The sequence below is a fragment of the Pongo pygmaeus genome, chromosome 8 (assembly GCF_028885625.2).
Source record: "Pongo pygmaeus isolate AG05252 chromosome 8, NHGRI_mPonPyg2-v2.0_pri, whole genome shotgun sequence".
Lineage (NCBI taxonomy): Eukaryota > Metazoa > Chordata > Mammalia > Primates > Hominidae > Pongo > Pongo pygmaeus.
Window position 1 is genome coordinate 82,437,378 of NC_072381.2, and position 26,336 is coordinate 82,463,713.

Genomic DNA, 26,336 nt, shown 5'->3' on the forward strand with positions numbered 1-26,336 from the left:
GCGGAGCCGGTACTTTACAAGGCCGGTGCAGGAGGAAGAGAGAGGAAGGGGAGGTGCCCCTCACCTTAAAACAACCACATCTCATGATAACTCACTCACTCACTATCACGAGAACAGCTCCAAGGGGATGGTGCTAACCCATTCATGAGAATCCACCCACGTGATCCAACCACCTCCCACCAGGCCCCGTCTCCAACACTGGGGATGACAATTCAACATGAGATTTGGTGGGGACACAGAGCCAAACCATATCTAAAGTATATCCTAGCACTTATTTTATGTTTTCAAAGAATGACAACCATGGCCAGCATATGATGGCAAACAAAGGGTTAAAGTGAAGACCCTCTCTCCCACCCCCTAAATAATCCTCTCCTTCTTCCTACTGAGAGGAGAGGTGGAGAGTGAAGGGAGCAGGAATTAAATGCTCACTCTATTCTATACCTTGAGCATGGGACTGTCAATTTTTCTCTGAGCCTCCAGTCCTGCCAGAAGGTACAGAGATGAGCTGGGCTTGCAGCACCTCCACTGCAAGGCTTGCAGGTCCTCCAGCCCGACACAGAAGTTCCTGGGCTACACGCAGGAATCTCCTGAAGTAGATGGCACAATTCCATCCTCCAAACACCACCTCCTGCTTTTTATCGCCTCTCAGAATATTCACAGGAAACCTTACTTAACATGAGCTTCTGCTCCAAACTGAAAAATGAAAGGAGAAATACATGCAGATCTGGCATCTAACTAACGTTCCCATCAACTATTCTGTAACTCTGGGCTAGAATTAGACTTTTAGAATCCAAGTTTGAGGGATCAGGATCCTAATCCTACCATATTTCTTTTTCTTACTCCTGCTTCCTTGTTCTTTTGAGAATGAAAATATCAGGAGATCAAGGGAAAAGTAATGTGAGCAAATACGTCATTTGGATTCTCTACGCTGAGAATTTATTGTCTAAATGTTGAATGAGATATAAATCTTTGCTGGACGCAGTGGCTCATGTCTATAATCCCAGCACTTTGGGAGGTTGAATCATCTGAGGTCAGGAGTGCAACACCAGCCTGGCCAATATGGTGGAACCCTGTCTCTACTAAAAACACAAAACTTAGCTGGGCGTGGTGGCGGGTGCCTGTAATCCCAGCTACTCGGGAGGCTGAGGCCGGCTAATCACTTGAACCCAGTAGGCAGAGGTTGCAGTGAGCCAAGATTATGCTACTGCACTCCAGCCTGGGCGATAGAGTGAGACTGTGTCTCCAAAAAAAAGAAGGGAGCAACAGACACCAAGGCCTACTTGGGGGTGGAGGGTAGGAGAAAGGTGAGGATTGAAAAACTACCTATGGGTGGCCAGGTGCGGTGGCTTACGCCTGTAATCCCAGCACTTTGGGAGGCCGAGGTGGGCGGATCACGAGGTCAGGAGATCGAGACCATCCTGGCTAACATGGTGAAACCCCGTCTCTACTAAAAATACAAAAAATTAGCTGGGTGAGGTGGTGGGCGCCTGTAGTCCCAGCTACGTGGGAGGCTGAGGCAGGAGAATGGTTTGAACCCTGGGGGGCAGAGCCTGCAGTGAGCCGAGATCGTGCCACTGCACTCCAGTCTGGGTGAAAGAGCGAGACTCCGTCTCAAAAAAAAAAAAAAAAAAAAAAGAAAGAAAAAAGAAAAACTACCTATCGGATACTATGCTTATTACCTGGATGATGAAATAACCAGTACACCAAACCCCTGTGACATGCAGTTTTCCCATGTAACAAACCTGCGCACGTACCCCTGAAACTACTAGAAGTACCACATTAATAGTGTGCATCTCCTTCTTCCTGCCTTGTTACTTCACTTTTTCTGTTCCATCTCTTAAAGTGGCATGTAAGGTAGAATATCAAAATATTGAGCATTCCCTCTGCTTGATTGCTGGATATCCACTGGTACACATACACATCTTCGTATCTACATGGCAGACTTATGTAAGTGACAATACTGTTTCTGGTGGATGAAACATAGAGCTTATATGACTTATCTGTGGTCCCTATATTTTGTTTTGTTTTGTTTTGTTAATTTTATTCATTTTTTGAATAGGTAATAGATGCACATGGTACAAAATTCCCAAGGTACAAGAGTTTACGGTGAAAAGTAAGTCTCCCTCCTCTTTGCCCCGGTAAATATAGTTCCCATTTTGAAAGGCAATCACTGCTCTTTCTTTCATTCCACATTTATTGAGCACCTACTATGTGCCAGGTTCTGTTCTGGGCAATGATATGAAGCAAAACAGACAAAGCCCCCTTGCCCTCAAGAAGCTTACATTTTGATTACGAATGTAATATTCATTCAATAGTATCTTAAGTTTTGTATGGCCAGCCCACTGTGGTAGTTAAAAGAAGGGCTCTAGAGTGACAGCAACTGATTTTGAATCCTATTTTCTCTATATTCTAAGTAATCTTGGAGTATTTATTCCACTACTCTAAACTGTGTTGTATTTTGAAATGGAAATAACAATTCTGTTTTATAAGATTATGAGAATTAAATGAAATAATACATATAAAACACCAAACACAGTGCCTAAAACATAGTAAATGCTCAATAAATATTAGTGTTAATTATAATTGATCTGATTCTACTGTTCTGTAATGCTGACTAGAAATAAAGGATTTATTTTCCCAATAGTTTTCATTTCCTCTCTTTGCTGTATGATCAAAGAAAATCACTTTTCAAAGGATAAGCAACAGTAAATTTAAGTCAAGTTTATCATTAATCTCTTATGTATTAGACTATTTGCTGAGTTCTATTAAGAAATCAACTCCTAGTAAATCAGTAGAGTATAGAGACACTGTTTCTCTTTATTCTTTCTAATCTTTTTTAATCCCATGTAATTTGGAGGGTTGTACTATTTGGTCTGTACTATTAACTATTAATTTAAACTTTATAATGGGAGATTCTGTATTTTACAGCAGAATTAAACACTTCTGAGCAAAGTTTCTAACAATACAATTTGGTATCCTTATCTTAAGGAACTTTATGACTGAAGTCTCCAGCCAGATGGGAAAACAGCTTTCAGTTCATGGAAAAGTGACAGAAGTTTTCCTTGGTGATGGTCTTAAGGTGGAAAGAGATTAGAAGAAAAGTACATCGGGTGGGGGAAGAAAAGAAGAGAAAATAACTTCTAGGATAAGAAAACACTTTTAAATATTAGGCCAATAACTATTTCCTTTATTCGACATGAAAAAGGATCATTAGGGGGCATAATGAAAGATTGTGAGGATGTTGGGTTGGGTATATTACACCACGTACTGGACCACTGACTTGGAATCTAAAAAGGAATGAGGGTACACCTATTTGGCCCACCACAGTCCTGATAGTCATTTAATATACTCTCTTTCTCTCCTTTGTTCTTGTTTCTATTTTGTATTGTTTTCCTGGCAGACAAAGTTGACAGATCTTTGAATGGTTGATTATGTTGTAGGAAATCTCTTCTTTCAGCCTAGTCATGATGTAGGGAGGACTAGGAAGAGGAGATTGCTGAGTAGTTGAAGTAAAATGCCTCTGAACTGCTTTTATTAATTGGTTAGTGGTGGGATCAGGTAGATTTGGGGAGTTTTGTATTCTTTTTAAATATTTTGTAGGCTCTGATAATTTATTGACAGATGTAGATTAACAATAAGAACATCAGTGCTCAAGATAAAAGTTTTGAAATGCATCAAGTCAATACTAAGTGAGGCCTTCTCTAATGGCATTTGCCACTGTGCTCCTGGGCTTTGTGTATACACATCATTTAATGCACTACAGAGCTAACTCTAATTTATTAGTGATACATTAGACAACCAGAGTGTGACCTCTTTGGTTTACCTTTGGACCTTGTCATTTCTCATTTTTGTTTTGCTTAGCTATTACAAAATTACAGCCTCCCCTAAACTCAGTGATTTAAGGTCTTATTATCTCCCTTGGTTCTGTGAGTTAACCGGGGCTCAGCTGAGTCTTGGGATCTTTTATGAGATTGCAGTCAGCAGCTGAGGTGGAGGAACATGACCAGATGTCCAAGATGGTGTCTTCATTCAAAGGTCTGACACCTCAGCTAGGATGGCAGCGACAGCTGAGCATTGGCTGGGCATTTCTCTCTCTCTCTCTCTCTCTCTGACTCTCTTTCTGTCTCTCCTTTCCCTGGTTCTAAGCAGCCTCTCCATATGGCCACCTTGAGCTTCTTCATAACATGGTGCTATCATCATAGTCAGATTACTTACATTGGGACTGGCTTCCCCCAAACCACTGTTTCAAGAGACTTGAGGAGTCTGCAAGTTTTCTTTGAACACAAACTCATTCATTCAAAATCACTTTGCCAAATTTTACTGTTCAAAATTTCAGCCAACCCAGATTCAAGTAGGGGTACTAGGCAAGGACATGAATAGAAGGAAACATAGTTCATTGGAGGTAGGGGTGAGGGGGGCATTTTAAAGACGAGCTACCAAAATCCTCTTTGCCTAAAAATAGTCAAATTCCTCTATAACACAAATATTATTTCACTGCACCAAATACCTCTAGAAAACATAAACCTACACAACTCCTTTTTAGTAAGTGAAAATATGTGACTCTTGGTAACATTTTTAAGCTAAATATATCTGATATAAAATGCATGCCATCTTTTAATAAAATTACCTTGGTTGGCTTATACACATCTGTTAGAAGCTGCCACTAGCCGAAATGTGTTTGGATTATATAGTGGATTAGAGAAAGTTAACAAATCACACAATACAATTCATCTCATTCCTTTCTAATCTTTGGTACAGTAGTGTGTTGTACTATATAATAATGATAGAATGTTTTGTTTATTGAAAGGAGTGTGAATGAACTTTGTCGTTGTTATTGTTCATTCATTCATTCCATCAACAAATTTTGTGATTACCTAACACAGTGCCTGGCTTATAAGTAATGGAGAACAGGGACACTTTACTGCTGTGATTGGATTTTGCCTTTACCAGTATAAATAGTAGCAATTTAAATGCTATTTGAGTTCATGCATTCAGATATTTGGGCATTGGAAAAAATTGTGCTACAGAATAATAGTAATCGTGCTGATTAAGCCCTTACTTTGTGCATTATTTCATTTAAATCTCCCCAGGAGGCTTGAGGGTAGAGGCAGACTTATTACCCCCAGTTTTATAGAGGTTGGAACTATGACTCAGAGCAGTTAAATGGTATTTCAAAGGTCACCCAATCAATACATGGTACAGCTTGGATTTGAACCTAGAGCACCTACTGTGGAAAACAGCATTAAAAGAATACCATTGCTTTTATTTCTAAATTCCATGTCTTTTAAGAAATGTTCTCACCATTCTAAAATGCTAAGTGGATAATTACTTAATGTTATAAGGCTATTTTATTTTCATTAATCTTTGGCCAAGTGTGTTGACAACTCCCACCCCTACCCCAGACTTCTTTTGGTTTCATAGTGACCATTTCTGAAGTCTAAGAAGTGTGGCTAAAGAATAATGGAAACTTACTTTCATTGAAATTTTACTGTATACTAGTCATTTAACATAATATTTGAAAAGAGTGCTAAGTTGCCATGACATGTAGATTTAAAAGATAAAAATAAAAATAACTTATATTTATTATCCGTCATGGATTCCAAGATTATTTATGAGAACTTCCAATATACCTGGACCAGGAAGAATATGGCTCCTAACTTAGGGGATCTCACCAGCCAACGGGAAAGACTAAGCAGATGTGTTTACTGGCAATACATTCTGATGAGGGACACCTAATGGTGAGTAGAGGGTGCGAGGGCTTCTAGAAAGAGTCAAAGATTAGAGAAGTTCGTCTGGAAAAACGATAAAGGTTCCATCAAGAGAATACACCCTAGTAAAGGCTCAAAGTCTAAAGAGTTTAAGGACTTCTAGGGACTGAAAAAATTCTGTATAACAGGAGGGAAGGTGGGTGTGGAAGAATAGCCAAGAAGGAAAAATAGCCAAGAAGTCAGTGGAAGGAACATTGCATCACAGGCCTTGCTGAGAAATTGGAATGAATGACAGTATTTGAATAAGGCTTTGCTCAGTTCTGTAGTTTGGATTCGAAATGCAGACTTAAAAAGTCGATGAACATTCAGACATTTCTCTTTAAACAAGACTTCCCCTTCTATTCTTTAGAGTTGGAAATTATTCTCTGCTTGGGAATAGTTTTCAATATGTTCCAGACATTATAAATGACTTCCCTTCTATTTCCATGTATTTCCCATGTTGATTACAGCCAGGCTGATCAGAGTAAAGCACCAGGTGTCACAGCATCCTAATATTATATGAATCATGCATTTATCCATTCATCTATGCATGTATCCAGGGAAAACAGATTTTTTCCCCTATTTTGTCGGTTCTACAGATTCAGATTCCTGTATATTTAGGTAACATTCCAAGGGGATAGATGTGCTCTTATAAAGGAGTGCTTACTTCAGCAAGACAGTTTCTAAACCCTTTACTTTTGAGCCCAATTCTCCAGCTATTCTCGGGGGTGGTGGGGGCTGAAGGGAAGCAAAAAAAAAAAAAAAAACAGCAATTGAAATGGCCTTTCCAGTGTACCCAGATGGAAGATGGGGAAGTCCTGCTAGTTTTTTCCTTCACTGCCAACATAAACAGGGTGGAGCAGCTGAGAAGGAAGGCCACTAGTGCAGGGGGAAAGAAACAATGTAACAGCAAAGTGACAGACCTCAGTCCTGCCTCCTATCTGGGGCAACAAAGGCCTCTCCAGCCAACCCCAGTTCTCCCTTTGCTTTGCACTTCCTCCAGGGACCTCTCGAAGGAGCACCAGTGAGTCCCTCCATATTAAATAGTTGAAAGAACTTGGGCCAAAAATAAAGCAGAACACCCATTTGCTTTTTCCAACTTGTCTCACTTCTGCTCCCTTCTTCAAACTCTTGATAAAAAGGAGCGGCAATTAGTGTATTGCAAAGTGCTTCTTGGAGAGTTATGGGAATCACTGCTGCGTTCCTTAGCCCCAGTTTCACAACCTCAACTCAAGGGCAGGCCCTCCCTCTCTCTTTTTCCCCTCCTTCCACCTGACAGGGACCATAAATAACTGAGGCTCCCAGCGTTCCCAGCTGAGAACAAAGTTGAAAGTTTGCCTGGAGCTCTGTGCCACTCCCTGCCTGGGCTACTGCTTTGTTTTCTTCTAATGTTTTTCCTCTACCTGGGTTGGCTGTTTCTTCATTCATATTTGAGAAGAATCACCTCCTAATTAAATGTAGCACTTCGCTCTCTCTCCCTACGTGAAGGCTGTCTCGGTTACCCGACTAGGCAACGCGCATTGGTATCAAATTACCGAAAGTCTACACCGGAGCAGTCCTCATATTTACATACAAATAACTCAGGGGCTTGCATTTATGTCACCATTCTGTCCTGCTAGAGGCTTGCCAGAGGAGTTTTTAATCCAATCAGAAGGAGCTTTAAAAGGATGTCTGCGGAGTGGTCAAAAGGATCTTAATCTCAATTAAGTGGGTTTTTTTTTAAAAGATTTTTTGGGGGACCTGAAATTTTGAAAATCTTCGAACTCTGAGTGGGGAAAGATGTATAATTCCTCAATTGCCTACGAGGATATCAAGATGCTGAGAGGAATTCAGCGGTGGTGAAGAGAGTGGATACAAACCAGGGATTGGTTTGCTTGAGCTGGTTTGGAGGTTGATTCTAAATCACTGCTTAAGGAATTCCTGGAAACATCAGGAAAACATTTGATCATCCAAGCCTAGTGGAAATGGCTTTACCGCAGAGTAAGATCTTTGAGTTGTGCTTGGTGTGTGCTGTTTTTGTTTGAGATGCAGTGAATGTGCAAATAGCCCAGCCGTAAATAGTTACTTAAAATAATCTCGTGGTACTGGGTAGCAGCAGTAGAAAGTTGATCTGTTTAGTTTTTACATTTGCAAAAACAGTAGTTGACAGTGTATTTTTAGACTTGATTGGTAGTTTAAAAGCTGAGCTCTTGCGGTTTCCTGAGTTTAAATGAATGGAAAATGTAAACAGTACCGAATGTAGGAATTGGAAAATATATCTGGGGGAATGAATCACTTACCTTTGAGAAAACACAACATGTACACTTTTGCAATCTCTTGGCCAGCGAAGCTTGTGTCCAGAAAGAGGGTAAGAGTTTGCCTGTGTGGGGAAGGAACTTTTCTGCAGCCTGTGCTACCTTTTGAGAAGGATGGGAAATGTCCCAGAGGGCAAAAGACAATTGAAAAACCTGCCTTGTCACTCTTGGAATGTGGTTTTTCCATGTGAGGTCATGTTTTGCATACGTAGCTGGTAAAAGTATTTCACATAATTAACTCTTTGTCTTGATAATTAAAGAGCAATTTATATAGTCCTTTCAAAGTGCTAAAGCACCCATATTATCTCTGGAGAAGGCTGTGTTGCTTTCCATGTAGATTTCAAGCATTGGGACAGTTGGGCTGTTGTTAATTTGATAGGTTTAGAAGCATTTCAAAATTGATGTGTTCCAAGGCTCTCCAACCAAGCATGTTGTAGTTCACATAACTTGCTGGTTTCTTACATAAGCCCCAAACTGAAATCCTGTGTGTGAGAAAACCAGTTTTGTTTTTTTTTTTAATGTCTGTTTCCTTCCCACATATAATTTCAAGAACAGTAATGAAGAGGTGGTTCTTATTTTGTAATCCATGTCCATTCAAACAAGCTGCCCTCATCGTGGGTGAGGTGAGGTGAGGAAAACTATAACTGACATAAAACATCCACCTTTCTAGTCAGCTGAGGCTTACGGGGAAGCAAAGGGATAGGGGTAATGTTTTAAGATTTGTACTTAATACCAGGAGTTGTTTCCGCTACTTAAATTCACTCTTGAAATTGTGTACTAACCTTTACCTATACCTTTTCCTTCTAAATGGGAGTTACAAAAATTATCCAGGGGATAGGGGAAGGTGAATATGAGATAATGGGGGATTTGCTGATAACCAAAGGAGTGATTTTCTCCACAGCTGACACTTTCAAAAGGGAAGCTTTTGATGTGGGCTTGCTCTCTACATCTGCAGGTGAAGATGCAATGACGGGGGACACAGACAAGTATCTTGGGCCACAGGACCTTAAGGAATTGGGTGATGATTCCCTGCCTGCAGAGGGTTACATGGGCTTTAGTCTCGGAGCACGTTCTGCCAGGTACTTCATTGTTGCTGTCTTTCATAGTTAATTTAAAACAACCATGATTTGTCATAAATCAAAATCATGTTCATTTTTCACATTATCCCAAAATGTGTTCTTTGGATGAAGATGTGAATTTAGCGAAATGTTCTCGACGCAAATACACATGCTCTGCTATTTTCTTTTGTGGTTTGCAGTTGTTAATTTCATGTGATTGAACATGTTAATTATGTGTTCTTTTTTTTCCCCACTTTGCAGTCATGCTTCCAGCACAGTAGCAAAAGAGCTCACTGACAAAACTGGGAGAACCAATCTGAGTCACATATTTCAAAATTAAGTTTTGTTCCATATTGAAAGAAAATATTATTTGCTAATAAGTAAGAAATATGTGTATAGATCGTTCACTATTCTCTCTTTGTTATTGAAATAATAATTCATGATTAAAAGAGAGCATTTTTGAAAAAAAATTATATTGTTTATTAAAGTAGTCCACCAAGTGTTTGAGTATCTCTTCTAAAACTGTTCCATTATTTTGTTTGCAAGAGACATGTTAGAAGTATAACAGTGATTTACCAAAAGTCACAGACAGGAATGGTGACAAATTCAGTTCTTACAACTGAAGTGGAAAACTTCTGTATGGGAAAACCTTGACTCAAACTTTTCTTAAACTAGTTGAAAGAAACAGAACCTTGTGCAGAATTTGGAGATTTCTTTGCCCTAGTGTGGATTAACAGTGTTTGCTGACAGTCAAGTTATTTTAAAGCTAATAATTAAACCTTCTAAGCCAGAGCCCTGAGGACATTTTCCTATAGTTTAAGGATCTGTTGTAAAAAGTTTCATTGTCTAATAGTAAATGGCACTTCCCACAAAGTAAACCCTGGAGTTTATTCTCAGTGTAGTTGGTGTGGCCAGTATGGATATTGAATTGATTTTTCTTCTAGTCTTTTTTTAGTAGGAATTTGAAACTCATATAGCTTGGTAGAACTTTTGCCTTATAAATACATTTATAAAAGGCCTTAAAGTCTTATTGTAGCAGGTGCCATTAACAGGAAGAGGAAAAATAACTTTTAAAAAAAAATGCAATATTTTAGGCGATCAAAGATAGCAACAAGTTAAAATGGAAAATATGTAGAACCTTTAAGGTTCTTGAGATCCTGTAGATCTTGTTTAAATTGTAGAGATTTATAGCTTTTGAAATCCAATAACTAGCTTGCCTTCTGTTCTTCTGATAATATATGACACATTTTGTGATCAATCATTTTTATGTAGGAAACTGTAGTAGCTGACCTCCAGTGACATAGGAAACCAGAATATCACACTGTCATTTTTTTCTTAATATAATTCCAAGGCTTTCACACTTCTAATTTTGATTGCACTATTATTTGTTGCTATTATATGTAACTCATTTTTTTTACTTTGATGACTCATGTTATGCTCAGAGGCAAATATTTTTTAAAAATCTATAAAGTCAATATTTTTAAGCACATCGTTAGAGTATTATCAAGTAAAATATATTCTGAGTGTAACATTTTAAAAGGAATACATTAAATGTGTAACTCATTCAACCATAATATTTTTTTTCTTTTTTCCCTGTCTGATTTTTTGCTTTCTATTTCTTCTGTTTTTTTTTTTTGGTTTTTTTTTCCTAAAATTACTTTAAAATAGTCCCAAGATAAGGTAAGAAGACATGGCACTTTTATAGTGTTTCTCTTCCCTCTCCTGGCTCATGCTCTCATTTTTATTTTCTTTGGCATTGTAATGTGATGTGCTGTGATGTGCTGCGATGTGCTTTCTTTTTTTCTGCTCAAAAGCTTTAGAAACATCAGTAAAACTTTTGTGATTTTAAGAAAACTAGAAAGTATATAATAAATATTACTTACGCAAAATTGACCAAATACTTAAGGAATTTCTTTCCCTTAACAAGTTTTGTATAGTGCATGAAGTAATTAAAGAAATTTCACTGGGTTTGAAGAAAAAGTCCTGATGTGAAGGGCTGTTTGTTTGCTGGTTGCTGTTTTATTTGAGTTGTGCTAGGTAAATTAGTATAAATTTGGAATTCTGAGGCATGTTTTTCTAACACTTCCTATATTTAACACTTAGGGTGTACTGATGGCTACAAATAGTTGGCCTTAGTTAAAAACAATTTAATGGTTTCTAGATCCCCATGCAAATAATCTTTAATTTTAGGCTGAAAATACTTCAAAGTATTAAGGATTTAGAGTGAAACTTGATGGATTTAATTGACTCCATATGTCTAATTTAAATTGGTCTGGAATGATCAGAAGTAGGAACTTTAGACATTATGCAAAATGAAGACATCTTTAGGCCTTTCTGTTGATAGCTCCCAATTCTGGGCTCTGTTTTGCAGTTGGCACTCATAGAGAAATTAAAAGAAGGAGGAGATATTTAAGAAGTATCAACAAAGTTTAGATACATTTAAAAATGAAATTAAAATGAATAGGTAATTATTTTTTAAAACTTTTAAGTGTTTGTCCACATAGAGAACTGTTTCATACACCACCAATGTTAACATATCATGCCATGGGGACTATAATTTGAAGAAATGAATGTCTAATGCAGAGAGCAGCCAGCAACTTTCAAATTACACCACTGGAGCAAAATTTAACATTGTTATGAGTATTTAGAAGCTGCACTAATAATGTAGCCACTGGCCGCCTATAGTTACTTAAATTAAAATTAATTAAATTCATTTGTTCGTTCACACCAGCCACATTTCAAGTTCTCAGTAGCCACTGTTGTTGGATAGCTCAGATTTAGCACATCCCCTTCGTAGGATAAAGTTCGGTTGGACAGTGTTGAGTTAGAGAATTCCTGCTCTTAGGAAGCTTCCACTGTATTTGAGAGAAGGTAAGAGAATAGAAACAGGAATGGCAGAAGAAGGGCTTGCAATTGAAACTGGGGAAAAAAGAGAATAATGGGTCCCATGATTGGGCACGGAGGGTCTGACTGTGCAAGTGGCCAGAGTCATGTGGCTTACTGGATAAGTTCCTCTGTGCAGGAATTACGCTTATAATGGTCTTTTAGTAAGTTTTGCTGAATACGCTAAATAATGACTGCAGAATGATGGTTGTTTGGGGATAACAGAGGTCCATCTGAGATTCTGATAAAAGTGAAGGCTCCAATCCTAGAAGAATGTACGTACCTATCTGTGTAGACACTTAGAATGAGGCCTCTAATATCAGGAGGCTCTGTACCTTGATAAAAGGATACCCACTTTCTGATTTTCTTTAGTATAGCAGGCAGTGGGGAAAAGAAATTGTTTCATGCAAAGAATCATTTATTTACCTCTTATGTATATCTTCTTTGTTCATTTCCCCATCAAGCACCCAAAAGGCAAGGCCAAAGCCAAAGTCTGGCTGGTTCAACTGGTAAAGATACAAGAAGCCACTTTTAGATCCAGATGGTTTTTTAATTATATAGGCAGTGAAAGGGAGAAGTGAAAGGTGCTGGCTTCTCATGATCCTTGTCCCCTACACCTACAAGGACACCAAAACAAAAGGGGCTGGATGTCTACAATGCTAGTTATGGGATACCCCATTGCTGAGGAGCCAATTCTAGACTTCAGCTAAATGATTTTATATTCTGCAGCTCTATTCCAAGGAGAGCAGAATAGGAAGCCTCATACATCATTAGAAAGAGGAAGTGATGAAAGCTATCTCATGACAGCCTCCCAGGTGAGACGGGGAGGTGAGTAGCAGATGATCTCGTGGAAGCTCCTCACCAACCTCCATCCTCTGAGTTCCTGGAAGATCACAGGGTGTTCTGTGAAGACTCAGATTAGCTTCAATTCCGGTCTTTGCCTGTATGACTTATGTGAATACATGCAAGGTCACGAGAGTGACATGGCAGAACTGTTCTCCCAAGGGCCCTGACTCTATTGAGTTTTAGTTTAGAGGTCACTGTGATGATGACATATCAGGGCATCAGGGTACCTGCATCTGAGAAGTTCAAGGGCCATGTGGAGGACTTGACAGTGGCCGGAGAGAACAGTTGAAGGAGCCAGAAAGACAACAGTAGAATAAAGAAAGAATATTTGCAGAAAAGACCAAATAACCATGCAGGGAATATGAATGTTTCCTCAAAGCCAGGAGGATGGCAAAGAGGATCATGCAAACTGTATCCATAACACTACTTCCTTCTTGATGTTTTCTATGAGGAGCAACAACAAACCAGAGTTCTCAGTAAGTCCCAAAGATTTATAAACAGACCCATTTAAAGTAGACATAATTCTTATCAATAGCGCATGTCAAGTAGACATAGACCAGAAAGAGGAGACATTCTAACATAAGATCTCGTCCTAGAAAAATCTATCAACTATCTAGAATCATCTGGTTCTTCTCAATTGTCATGTCGGTTCAACTTCATAGTGAAACATCCAAAGTTTTCATGCATTTCATATTCTCAAAATTGGCCTAATTTTAAACAAATTCTAATCATAAGGTTGTCAACACTGAAGACATTTTCTCAGATACAAGGGATTTTACTTTTCACTATGTCCTTTCAAGAACAACTTTTGTTAATATTTTTAGCCATCTTGCCTGTTCTTAAAGTTGCATGCATTAATTTTTTTTTATTCATCTCATCATCATCTACCACTGTTGAATGGTTAACTGTAAATACAACAGCCTCCGCTCCTTCAGTTCGGATAGGTCTTACACCTTGAACAGAAGCTCCTATGCACGGGACAGCATGATGATTGAAGAACTCCTTGTGCCATCCAAAGAGCAGGTATTCATTCTTTTCAAAATAGCCTTTGACCATTAAACTTACATTTGTATGATTTAATCAAGCTCTTTGTCTTGTGACAAAAAATATATTTCTGCATGTTTGATTTTACATTTGTAAATCTTCTGGTACTAGCCAGTTAAAAAAAGTAAGTTGTACTATAAGCAGAAATATTCCTATCTTCTGCAGGTGAGGAAGATAGGAATATTGGAGAGGAACTCAGAAAGTCCTAGGAAATGTGTAGTTACCTTTCTCTTCTCTAGGTCAAATCTATTTCAATTTTTTAAAAGGAGAGTTAATAATCATTGGTAGCTGAAGTTGCTGATATTAACCTCATGAATGTTTTTGTTTGTTTTTGGAGACAGAGTCTCTGTCACCGAGGCTGAAGTGCAGTGGCATGATCTCAGCTCACTGCAGCCTCTGCCTCCTGGGCTCAAGTGATTCTCATGCCTCAGCCTCCTAAGTAGCTGGGACTACAGGCGCACCACCACACCCAGCTAATTTTTGTATTTTTAGTAGAGACGGGGTTTCACCATGTTGGCCAGGCTGGTCTAGAACTCCTGACCTTAAGTGATACACCCGCCTCGGCCTCCCAAAGTGCTGGGATTACAGGTGTGAACCACCGCACCCAGGCTGAATGTTGTATTTTGCTAAACAAACTGTGTATCTATGTTGGAATTTGTTAGAATTGTTTTTAGTAAGTAAAGATGAGACTGGTCATTTTTTGTTCCCTTAGCTTCAAAGCTGCCTTTGATGGGTGTCTAAAGATGTGATAGTATTTTGCTTTCTACCAGAATCTCTGCTACATGCATTTAGTGTTTGTGTAATTTTTTTCTTCCAATAATTGTGGTTGAATAGATAGTGGGTTACTATAAGAAGTTCCAGTAGCACAGTCTTCCTGCCTGTGGGCTCAGGATGGTCCTGGAATAATTACTACACAGATAATACCTGGCTTTAAGTATGCACAGTAGTGATTTAATGATAGATGAAACTGTCTGGACAATAAAACTTTTAAAGGTGGCTTATAATATTTAAACAATGTAAATAATTGGTGAAATCATGCTGGGCTTTTTGACTCACTGCACAATGAAGACGAAATAGAGCAGATGAATAAGTGATAGTCACATATCATAGCCAAGTTAGAGGTTAAGCAATAGGTAGACTTTTGGGACTCCCACATGTCTGCAGATGCTGATGTCTAGACATACACATGTGTGTTGTACTTCATAGGGACCTACAATACATATTGTATTACTTTTTACTCTCTAGAACATTCTTAACAAGCGGGCTTTACAGAGGTGAATACAGTGGTTATTCAGTGTTTGGTCAGACAAAAAAACTCTTTTAAAAATGATTATAGGCTGGGCATGGTGGGTCACGCTTGTAATCCCAGCACTTTGGAAGGCCAAGGTGGGCAGATCACTTAAGGTCAGGAGTTCATGACCAGCCTGGCCAACGTGGTGAAACCCCGTTTCTACTAAAAATACAAAAATTAGCCAGGTGTGGTGGTGGGCGCCTGTAATCTCAGCTACTCGGGAGGCTGAGGCAGGATAATTGCTTGAACCTGGGAGGCAGAGTTTGCAGTGAGCCAAGATCGCGCCACTGTACTCCAGCCTGGACGACAGAGCGAGACTCTGTCAAAAAAAAAAAAAAATGATTATAGGTGCATGTATTAGTCTGTTCTCACACTGCTAATAAAGACATACCAGACACTGGGTAATTTATAAAGAAAAGAGGTTTAATTGACTCACAGTTCCACATGGCTGGGGAGGCCTCACAATCATGGTGGAAGAGCAAGGGACATCCTACATGGTGGCACACAAGAAGAGAACTTGTGCAGGGTAACTCCCCCTTATAAAACCATCAGATCTTGTGAGACTTATTCAGTATCACGAGAACAGCATGGGAAAGACCTGCCCCTATGATTCAATTACCTCCCACCAGGTCCCTCCCACAACAGGTGAGAATTGTGGGAGCTACAATTCAAGATGAGATTTGGGTGGGGACACAGCCAAACCATGTCAGTGCAATAGCATGTCATGGGTTTTAAATGAGTATTAACACTAGAGAAAGCACTTGTCTCAAATAATGAAACTAAGTTTTTGGGTATAAGGTGTTGCCAGGAATTGGTTGAAATTTTCTGCTTGGTTGGCTGTGGTCATTATCTTAGTCTATAATCCTGTTCTTTTCATATTCCCAATTGAAATGAGATGGCAGTGGAGATATTGATACCACTTATAAGTATAAAAATGCCTGTTATTCTCTACACTCTAAGGAAACCCCACAAAATGTAAAATCACAGGTGAAAGGAGACTCCCCAGGTATCAATGACACTTTGCTAATGTAGAAAGCCTGTGCCAGGGAATTTCTGATCAAACCTAATTGTGGCTTATATTTCTGCATATTAACTTGCTACGGGTCAAGGGCCTGAAATTGGAACAACCACCACCATCGCCATGACCTTACCATCATCACTATCACCTCCACCACTGCTACCACCACCATTACCACCATTGTTACTCTACCACCCAACTTCTGCACATCCATGTTGAAGTAAAATGCAAGTGTTTGTGGTGCTATAAAATGGCTTCTGAGGGTTCTCACACCATTGCCTATTAGCTATTACCAAGACCTACTTACTCAGGTAGACTGGGGGGGCAGCATTTACTCAGAACTAAGGATTTGTGAACAGAAATAGAAGACAAAGATAATTTTTGAGATGAAACTGATGCTCTTGTAGTCAGTTGTTGCATCCAACTCAAAAATACCTCTGTGGACATCATGAACACTTCTATAGACCCATCAGAGGAAAGGAGAGCATAGGACACCTGAAAATCTTTCAAAATAAACTTTAAGTTGTTAATGTAGAAACAGAAAGTTGCTGTCTTTAATGAGCACAGAATACCTACATAGGCATTCCTTGTGGAACCAGCATGTTTAATAAGCACTACTTATTATGTTTAATATAACACTACTCGGATCCATGCAAATCCAGAATAAATTGGCAGGAGATTTTGGAGTGGGAAATGAAAGTCATAAAGACATTTTAGGGACTCTTGGGGGCATTTGAAAATGTCTTGGAGATATCTGTGTATGTAGGAAATCATTGATAATTTTCTTAGCAGTGATAATTTTAGAATTGATAATTTTCTTAGCTTATCGCTGCTACTTATTGAACCTACTCAGAGAATATTGGGGTATGCATGCTGAAGTTTTCCAGAATTAAGCAATCATTAATTCAACTATTTATTTCCAAATAGTTCAGCCAAAATGCATGTGGATAAAGTTAAAGCAAATATAGCAATGTTAATTGTTGAATCTAGGTGGAAGGTACATGGGTATTTTTTATACAATTTTTCAACTTTTTCATTTGTGTGAACAATTTCAAAATAGTAACTTGGAGGAAAGAGGAAAAATCCTGAAAGAGGTGCATTAACTTTTTAAGTCTGTAGTTTTGAGACTAAAAAAGCTAATGCACCTCTGTCTATTATTATATATAAATAAAATTATAGATATAGAGGAGAAGGAAAAGGCTAATTCCTCAAAGAAGAAGCTGGCAGACAGAAGTGTCTAGATACACTGTGCAAGACTCATGGGAAGCATTTATTTCAGAAGTGCATTTAAACACTTTAGGATTAAATGACAAAATTATTAGTTTCTGTTTTTCATCTCTCTAATTTTGTATTTATAATGTTCGAAATATAGCTCTTCCACAGTAATAATTTTGTTGGAAAGCATGAAAGAAGTTTTCAATATTTAGAATTCCCAAAGCAAGGACATATAACTTACTGTCAGATTTAAAACTGCACTGTGATTGCCCATTTAAATTTGCCCTGACAAGTAAAGGTGAAAAATGAGTAAAAATGAACTCTCATACACTTCTCTTTTTCAATGAGTAGACCTCACTCATACAAAGTAAGTTGCCTCTTTATTATCCTGCTGATTAATCAGTTTGCATATTAACCACAGTTAAAGTGTAGTTGAGACCCAGGGTGATTAGTGCAGCAGACCTGCCACCTCACCTTCTAGGGACCTGTGCTGGCTGAAGGCACATGTTGAGGCCAGAGCTGGGGGAGGGGAGTGGGAGAGGTGGAGCCATCCCCACCCGCTGTTGAGCCCGAGTACTTAGTCCGTAATCCACTTAATTCCCTCCTGGACAGTCAAGAGTAGACTCTTTTGTTACAGGTTATCATGAACTTCCTATTCTTTTACCTTCCCTTTACTTCAGAAATGCATTTAAACATTTTCTATTAGAATTAAGTGACACAAAATCATTAGTTTTTGTCTTTCATCCCTCTAACTCTGTATTTATAAATTTGAAAATGTAGCCTTTCCACAGCAATAATTTCATCAGAAAACATGAAAGAATTCTGTTAGCCAAAACTCACCTGAAGATATGTTTTTGAAAATGTATATGTAAATGAAGTCATGTCTTGGATTTGTCAAAAGATCTTTTTATTTAAAGCAATGACTCAATCCGGACCACTTATGAGCATCACTTGGAGAACTTTGGCGGGGGGTGTGTGTGTGTGTGTGTGTGTGTGTGTGTGTGTGTGTGTGAGAGAGACAGAGTCTCACTCTATCACTCAGGCTGGAGTGCAGTGGCTTAAACTCAGCTCACTGCAACCTCCACCTCCTGGGTTCAAGTGATTCTTGTGCCTCAGCCTCCCTAGTAGCTGGAATTACAGGCATGTGCCACCATGCCCGGCTAATTTTTGTATTTTTTAGTAGAGACGGAATTTTGCCGTGTTGCCCAGGCTTGCTGCGAACTCCTGACCTCAAGTGATCCGCCCAGCTTGTCCTTCCAAAGTGCTGGGATTATAGGTGTGAGCCACCATGCCCGGCCACCTGGAGAACTTTGAAAAAGATGATTGCTCAGTTCCTGATTTCTCTGGCCTGTGTAGAGCCTGGGCATGCAATTCTAAATGCACCCAAGGTTGAAAGCCACTGATTCATAGTCAGTATTCTTAACTGGGGGTGCCCACTGGAATTACCTGTGGCTCTTTTAAAAGCAAGATGCCTGCAGAATCAGAATTTCCATGTCTGGGTTCTTGGGCATGTGTATTTTTAAGGGTCCCCTGACAATTCTAAGGTGTACCTTTAGTTAGTAACTACCGATTTAAGGCAACTCTCACTGGAAGCTTGGTGTGTATTGGTCAGTCAACATCTAATGTATTTGTTTTATAAGCTCAGATTTGTGTGTGTCAGATTGTCTGAGAGCAACACCTGTGCTTGGAAACATTCCATTCCTCTCCAAATAGGAGTTAATAAATAAAGGGATGAGTCTAAACTGAAGCCTGATTGTCTGTGATGAATGTAATAGCATGGTGCTTTCATTTCTTCTGATGTAATTATTGAAAGCAACTGTCTGGTATGGCTAATGTACTTAAGACACATTACTGTGTGTGATCCAGATTAGACAGTGCTCATTACATAAATGGAATGCTATTCACTAGATACCTTCAGTGTCAGGAGATATAATGGTGGTAACACTTATGGTGGTGGTGAAAACAGCTAATTTTGAGCTCCTATTATGTGCCTGGAACTATTCTAAGTGATTTAGCAGTATTAAGTTGTTTACAGTTCACAATATTCCTATGAAATAATTTGTTAACCCCATTAAAAAGATGAAGAGGCCGGGCATGGTGGCTCACACCTGTAATCCCAGCACTTTGGGAGGCCAAGGTGGGTGGATCATTTGAGATCAGAAGTTTGAGACCAGCCTGGCCAACATGGTGAAACCCTGTCTCTACTAAAAATACAAAAATTAGCCAAGTGGTAGTGGTGCACGCCTGTAATCCCAGCTACTTGGGAGGCTGAGGCAGGAGAATCTCTTGAGCCTGGGAGGCAGAGGTTGCGGTGAGCCGAGATTGCGCCACTGCACTCCAGTCTGGGCAAGATAGTGAGACCCTATCTCAAAAAAAAAAAGAAAAAAAATGAAGAAACTGAGGCACAGAGAGCATGAGTAACTCACCCCCGGGGACACAGCTTGTAAGTGGCAGAGTAACTGGCTATCTGGCTCCAGATTGCCTCATTTTATCCTGAACACTCTACATCTGCATTGCTCAGTGCAAGTAAAAGGCCCTTGAGGAGTCCAGGTATTTTATAGTCTGTCCTCCAGGATCTTATACTTGCTAGTATTCTTGGTTGGGCCACAGAACCACCATCGTGATGTATTTTTTAGCATGAAAGATTATATTTAGGCAGTGTTCTTTGTTACGTTTATTTCTAATCCTAATAAAGTCTTTTATTTATTCAATGTGCTTTAAAAAGAACTGACATAACATATTCAGTAACAATTATAAAAAGTATGACGAACCGGCCGGGCGCGGTGGCTCACATCTGTAATTCCAGCACTTTGGAAGGCCAAGGTGGGCAGATCACGAGGTCAGGAGATCGAGACCATCCTGGCTAACACGGTGAAACCCCGTCTCTACTAAAACTACAAAAAATTAGCCGGGCATGGTGGCACGTACCTGTAATCCCAGCTACTTGGGAGGCTGAGGCAGGAAAATCACTTGAACCCAGTAGGTGGAGGTTGCAGTGAGCTGAGATCGCACCACTGCTCTCCAGCCTGGGAGACAGAGCGAGACTCTGTCTCCAAAAAAAAAAAAAAAATATATATATATATATATATGAAAAACTAAAAATTATGGCATGGAAGGCATCATTACAGGAATGGAACTATTTGACCTTCAGACAGATAAAAGGTAGAAGGCATGACATCAGTTTACAGATATTTAGCAGGCTAACCAATTAGTTTATCTTCCTTTAAATGACCCCAGAATCAGTTGTAAGACCAAAAGCTATGTATATACTGTAGGCAGAAACATGTAATTCAGTATGACTTTTTATAGAGTCATTCAAAGATGGGAGAAAAGCATAAGTCACTTATCGATGTTGGTTGGTTTTGCCTGCATACACCCAATTGGCTTTCGGCATATACCCATTTCCATGGCAGTGCCTGGATCTGATGGTTGAATTCCTAACCCCACCCATTTCTCAGCTAATGTTGTTTAGAAGGGGCATAAGTCCCTCCTGTTCTGCAACATTGAGACCCAAATCAGGCCGTTCAGAACATTCCTATCTCCTGGATTAGGGCAATTACTTTAGGATGAAAAGTGAAATCTGAGCCCATCTAGTGAGACTCAAATTTGAGACTTTGTCTAACCTTTTGGGAAAGAAAAACTCTACTGGGGTTCCTAAGCTATAAAGATGACATAAGTCCAAAGCTGCTGGGAGTAGAATGTGAAGACAAATGATTCCTACCATCATTTGAGCTGGATTCAACCAACCTTGAAGTTAGCACCATACGGATTTTCTTGCCGTATAAAGCAGCAATTTAATTTCAATCTCCCCCATCCATGGAAAGGGAGTATCTTAAACCAGTTCAATTTGGTTTTCTGTCATTACTAATGTGGTTGCTATTGGTGGTAATGAAACCTGGTAGGAACAACCACATATCGATGGAAACATAAAAAGTCTAGCATCTTAAAGTGCCATTCAACCTTGAGATTCTATTATTTTATGCTTTCTCTCTAGAAATAAGTAAATCCAATGTTAACAAAAGAGAAAGAAAATGAGGAACTGTGATTTAAGAGAATGCTATAAACTTGGGAATTTCTTTTTTCTTTTCTCTTTTTTCGACACAGAGTCTCGCTCTGTCACCCAGGCTGGAGTACAGTGGTGTGATCTCAGCTCACTGCAACCTCTGCCTCCCGGGTTCAAGCAATTTTCATGCCTCAGCCTCCCCAGTAGCTGGGATTATAAGCATGCACCACCACGCCTCGCTATTTTTTTGTATTTTTAGTAGAGATGGAGTTTCACCATATTGGCCAGGCTGGTCTCAAACTCCTGGCCTCATGTGATCCACCCGCCTCTGCCTCCCAAAGTGCTGAGATTACAGGCGTGAGCCACCACACCTGGATAAACTTGGGTATTTCTAAACAAAAATTTTAGAAAGGAGCCCCTTGCCAATTGATCACTCTAAAATGAACACCTTCCATTTCCTTATAGTTCTGTTGACTTAGGGGCAGTGCATCTATGAAAAGAGAGGAATGGGACAGCTGTTTGGCCCTGCTCTCTCTCTCAGTAGATTTCTTTCTTTTGAAGACTTCCTTTTCAGACCAGATTTGCCTACATGGTTTGTTCCTGAGGGGACCAGTGGCAGGCCTTCGATAGTGCCTGGTTTAGAAGGCTTAACTAGACTATGATGTCAACAGTTGCACTGGCTGTTTGACTGCTGACTGTGGAGAAAATTCTGTAAGTGATATTGGAGGCCTCATTATAGCCATAATGTACAGGAAGGCTGCTGTCACATCTTCCACCCCATAACTCTTCTCATTTATCTCACAGCCAAGGATTCTGATTCCTTTGGACTGGACTTGGTCTTTTTTGAGGCTAAGGATGATTTCATATACATTTAGTCATATAATGTGTAATGTACAATTTGATACGTTAGCAAGTAGTGTGAAAATTGGAGCGTTCTTCAGAAGAAACTTCCTGCTTGTATTTTCAAGATCCAAGCATTTTCAATTATCTCAGTAATAGGAAGGGAGAAGAATACCTAACCCAAAAGGCTGCCTATGCTAACAGTCAGATTTTCCTCCTCTACCTCTCTACCCTATTCCACCCACACTCCCACCCCCATTTTCCACACCCATCGGCAGATTAGCCTTGCTATTTCTTTCACATAAGCTAATTTCTAAGGGGGGTGATCAGAAACATGCATGGTGGCAGAAGGTAGCCAGCCTCAGATTAAAGATTTGCTAGAGATAGTCCCCCTAGAAGATAGGCATCTTTGACTGGTGACATTTAATATGCTGCTTTCTCTCTTCAATGTGCTTTGCCAGCAATACTCAGGTGATGCATTCAACACCTCTCAAAGATTGGTCAGCAAGATTACAGATTTTTTGTTTTAAGGCAGAGAAGTTGGTATTGTGACTTCCTTAAAGTAGTGCAGTTAGTTTTGATGTCTCAAGCTGGGTGTTGACACGCTCAGCTTCCACTGTGACCTTGATTCACCTTCTTTTGTTCAAGTTCATAACCAGATTGTCTTGAAATCAATCCAATTTGGAAATTTAATGAACGAAATTTCTTTATATGCTATTCTCAAATAAAATAAGTCTTAAGAGTAATAATAGTTGACTTCAAGAAAATAAATACTGTAAGGGAAAAAAGGCCTGCTTTTTCTATTATAGTAGGCGTTTAATTTTTATTTTATTTTACTACTTATGTCAGGTTTCCTTTTATGGAATCCATTTCTTAAAAGTGTTTCCATGTAGTTGTGCTGGATGTTTAAACCTACTACCATCTATTTGGGTAGCAGTTTGCCATTTCACTCAATATCCACTGCACATCACAATAATTATGATACTTAATATACTACCTACCACAATATTTTATTAAATGCATCATCTGGTTTCATGCTTTTGGCTACCTAATGGAAAGGGTATTATGATTAGCACTTTACAGACAAGGAGACTAGAGCTGTGAGGAGTGTTTAGCTTGTCCAGTTAAATAGCTTGTCCACAGCTATTAGGTGGTAGAGCTGAGAACGGACTGTAAACCTGATGGGTGCTTAAACCCATTCTCCTGCTGGCCACTAGGCAATAGTGCCACTCGAATAAGCAGAACATAGCAGATCTGAGTAAAACATGTTAGCCATGGGAAGAATCAATGTGTAGACAAGTATTTTGCAAAGCAAAAACACCACTATTATTTTTGTTAATCCAGCAGGCAGCTCTGACTTCTCCCTGTGGTGTGAAAAGGATATGCTATCCTAAATATCTACATAGAGGGATGCAACATTATAGAAATATGATAAATAAATTATCTTCAATTATTAAAAATCTAGAGGTAGGCTGGGCACAGTGGCTCATGCCTGTAATCCCAGCACTTTGGGAGGCCAAGGTGGGTAGATCACTTAAGCCAGGAGTTCGAGACCTGCCTGGCCAACATGGTGAAACCCCGTCTCTACTAAAAATACAAAAAAATAAAATCAGCTGGGCATGGTGGCACGTGCCTGTAATCCCAGCTGCTGGGGAGGCTGAGGCAGGAGAATTGCTTGAACCCAGGAGGCAGAGGTTGCAGTGAGCCAAGATAGATTGCGCCACTGCACTTGAGCCTAGGCGACAGAGTGAGACTCTGTCTCAAAAGATAAAATAAATAAGTAAATATCTAGGGGTATGAGATTAGCATCATCTGTGTTTTTGTTTGCATGGTAATTTAGAATTTTCAAGTCACTTTCACATTATTTGGGTCATTCCATTCTCACAGTGAATCAGGGCAATTAATATTTTCTACCTGTCACCCTAATGCAGAAATGGAGGTTCAGTGAGTTTTTTGACTTGCCATTCGCTGGGCTGTGGAGTGACAGAGCCTGATTCAAACCCAAGTCATCTTATTCTTGGTGTGGGGAACTGACACCCACATGACTTCCTCTGCCTTGGCCCTGTCCGAGTTGTGGCCACCGAGTGAAGTTATCCCTGATAGCCCTTTACTTTCTGTGGCTCCCAGTCTGATTGTATCATCCAACTGTTACTAAACTAAATTGTATTTACAGTCTCCCAGAATTGTCGCACTGAGTGTTGCATATGACCTGTTATTGGGAGATTTACTGGTTGCTGTTAACATTAGCCTGTCAAGGCTACCAGTTAATTTGCAAGACCACCTTCCCCCATAGGTGGTAGAGCTGTTAGATAAGGAAACTTGCAGAGTTAGTTCTGGACCTTAACTCATGTCATCTAACACTGGAGGTTGACAGTCAGCAACCTAGAGAATTACTAATATTGGAGTTAATTGGATTGCTCCTTTTTTTTCCTCTCTCTCTTGCAAACACTTTCTTGACCCTGCCTCTTTTCTTCCCTGCCTGGACAATTATTTCCAGACCTGGGCATTTGGGTGTGTCCTTTTTTGTAAGGCCAGTGTGTACTTGTTCTCCTCTTTCCTCTGATGAATAGGACTAGCGAGAAACTATTTTTGGAAAGTATTAAGCTCTTGGAGACAGTGATATCATCATTAGTCAGGCTTTGGACTCTATTAAATAATGTGCATTTTCAGTTTAATAATCCTTGACATCACTTCCAAAATGAAAAGTAATGTGCTTATTCATATTATCTTTGACATGGGAATAAAAATTATTAAAAATTCGTGTGAATTTTTCTTTAACATAGTGTTCTATTAAAGCCACCCAGTGCTAGGTGTTGACTTTGTATTGCCTAGTTTTTGAAGTCTTTCTAAACCTCAGTTTCCTCATCTGTCAAATGGCTCCATTACTCTCAGGGCTAATAGGTTCTGGCAACTCAAACAAAAAATGAATGTATGGGCCTAGGTCAGTCCTTACCATTGAACTGATGCACAGTAAGTTGTGGTAGTGCTGTTAACAAAGGAATGTAAATATTTTGAGTCAATAAATAAGACCTAGGCATTAATAAGATGCATTCTTGAATGGCCTCCATTGGTTTGATAAAAGCATCCTGTGTGTATTACTATAATGCCCTAGTGCCGGGACTGGAATACTTTTGTTTTTGCTGTTTTCCCCCATAAATGATCAGATTGTGACAAATGAGCTAATATAAGTGAAAGTCCTTTGAAAAGTATAGAAGGCTTTACACATATAAGGAGACATTATTATAATTCCATGCCAACAGCAGCACTGCATTAGTGCCAGACTTTGACGTATATGTTTTCTTTTATCTCCATATCAACCATCCCCAGTTTGAAAATGCAGAAACTAAGACTGAAAAAAGTTGAGGAATCTGCTAATGATCACAAAACCAGCAGGTGATGCTGGGGCATCTCTGAAGGAGCTTTCAATACGTAAAGATAAGGAAAGGTCAATGGCAAAATATCTCCTTTATTTCTGATGGAGGCCAGGCAAGGACTGGCTTAGTGTCTGAGCCATGTGGGCCTGCTAACTGAATCCCTGAGATAGGCACAGTCCCCTACCCAATGACTGTGGTGCTGGCCCAGGCCAGGCACAGTCTTTGCAGAAGTAGGCTTTGGAGAGAAGAGGAGACTGCTCACTCTCTGTGCCCATAGATGGAAAACTGGATCTGAGCAGAACCTTCCCAGCTACCTTTCCCAAATCTATCATTCAGATACATCACTTTAATTTCCAGGGCTAAAGTGAATATAAGGGGTAGGGAGAGGCCCATAGTTACACAACTGGGTTGTCTTTTCAAACTGGAAAAATCAGGAGTGGGAAAGAAGTGTTTCCATTAACAAGTGGCAAAGGCAATTTCCAAATCTAAGTCTGTGACTCAACTTCAAAGCCAAGCTTTTCCATTAAGCCCAGGCAACATCCCTCCTTGCTGAGAAAACTTAAAAGTCGGGTCTAGTTCATCTTTAACCATCATCATATGTGGTATCCTGTTTATCATTTTTATTTTAAAATTTTTGTGAATACATAGTAGGTATATATATTTACGGGTGACGAGATATTTTTATACAGGCATGCAGCGCATAATCACATCATGGCAAATGGG

At 39.5% G+C, this 26,336-nt stretch overlaps 1 protein-coding gene across 7 annotated transcripts in view; it reads left to right on the forward strand.

The window, feature by feature from the left end:
- ANK3 (ankyrin 3) overlaps positions 1–26,336 on the forward strand; it is a 699,134-nt gene that overhangs the window by 579,699 nt on the left and 93,099 nt on the right. For 3 of the 7 annotated variants that reach the window (XM_063669954.1, XM_054436348.2, XM_063669955.1), the window contains 3 exons: positions 2,060–2,113; positions 8,997–9,120; positions 13,749–13,851. In XM_063669954.1, the coding sequence (XP_063526024.1) occupies positions 2,060–2,113; positions 8,997–9,120; positions 13,749–13,851 (281 nt within the window). Of the gene's footprint in view, positions 1–2,059; positions 2,114–7,059; positions 7,728–8,996; positions 9,121–13,748; positions 13,852–26,336 lie in introns of those variants that run through there. The other 4 variants (XM_054436350.2, XM_054436349.2, XM_063669956.1 and 1 more) reach the window with 2 other exon arrangements.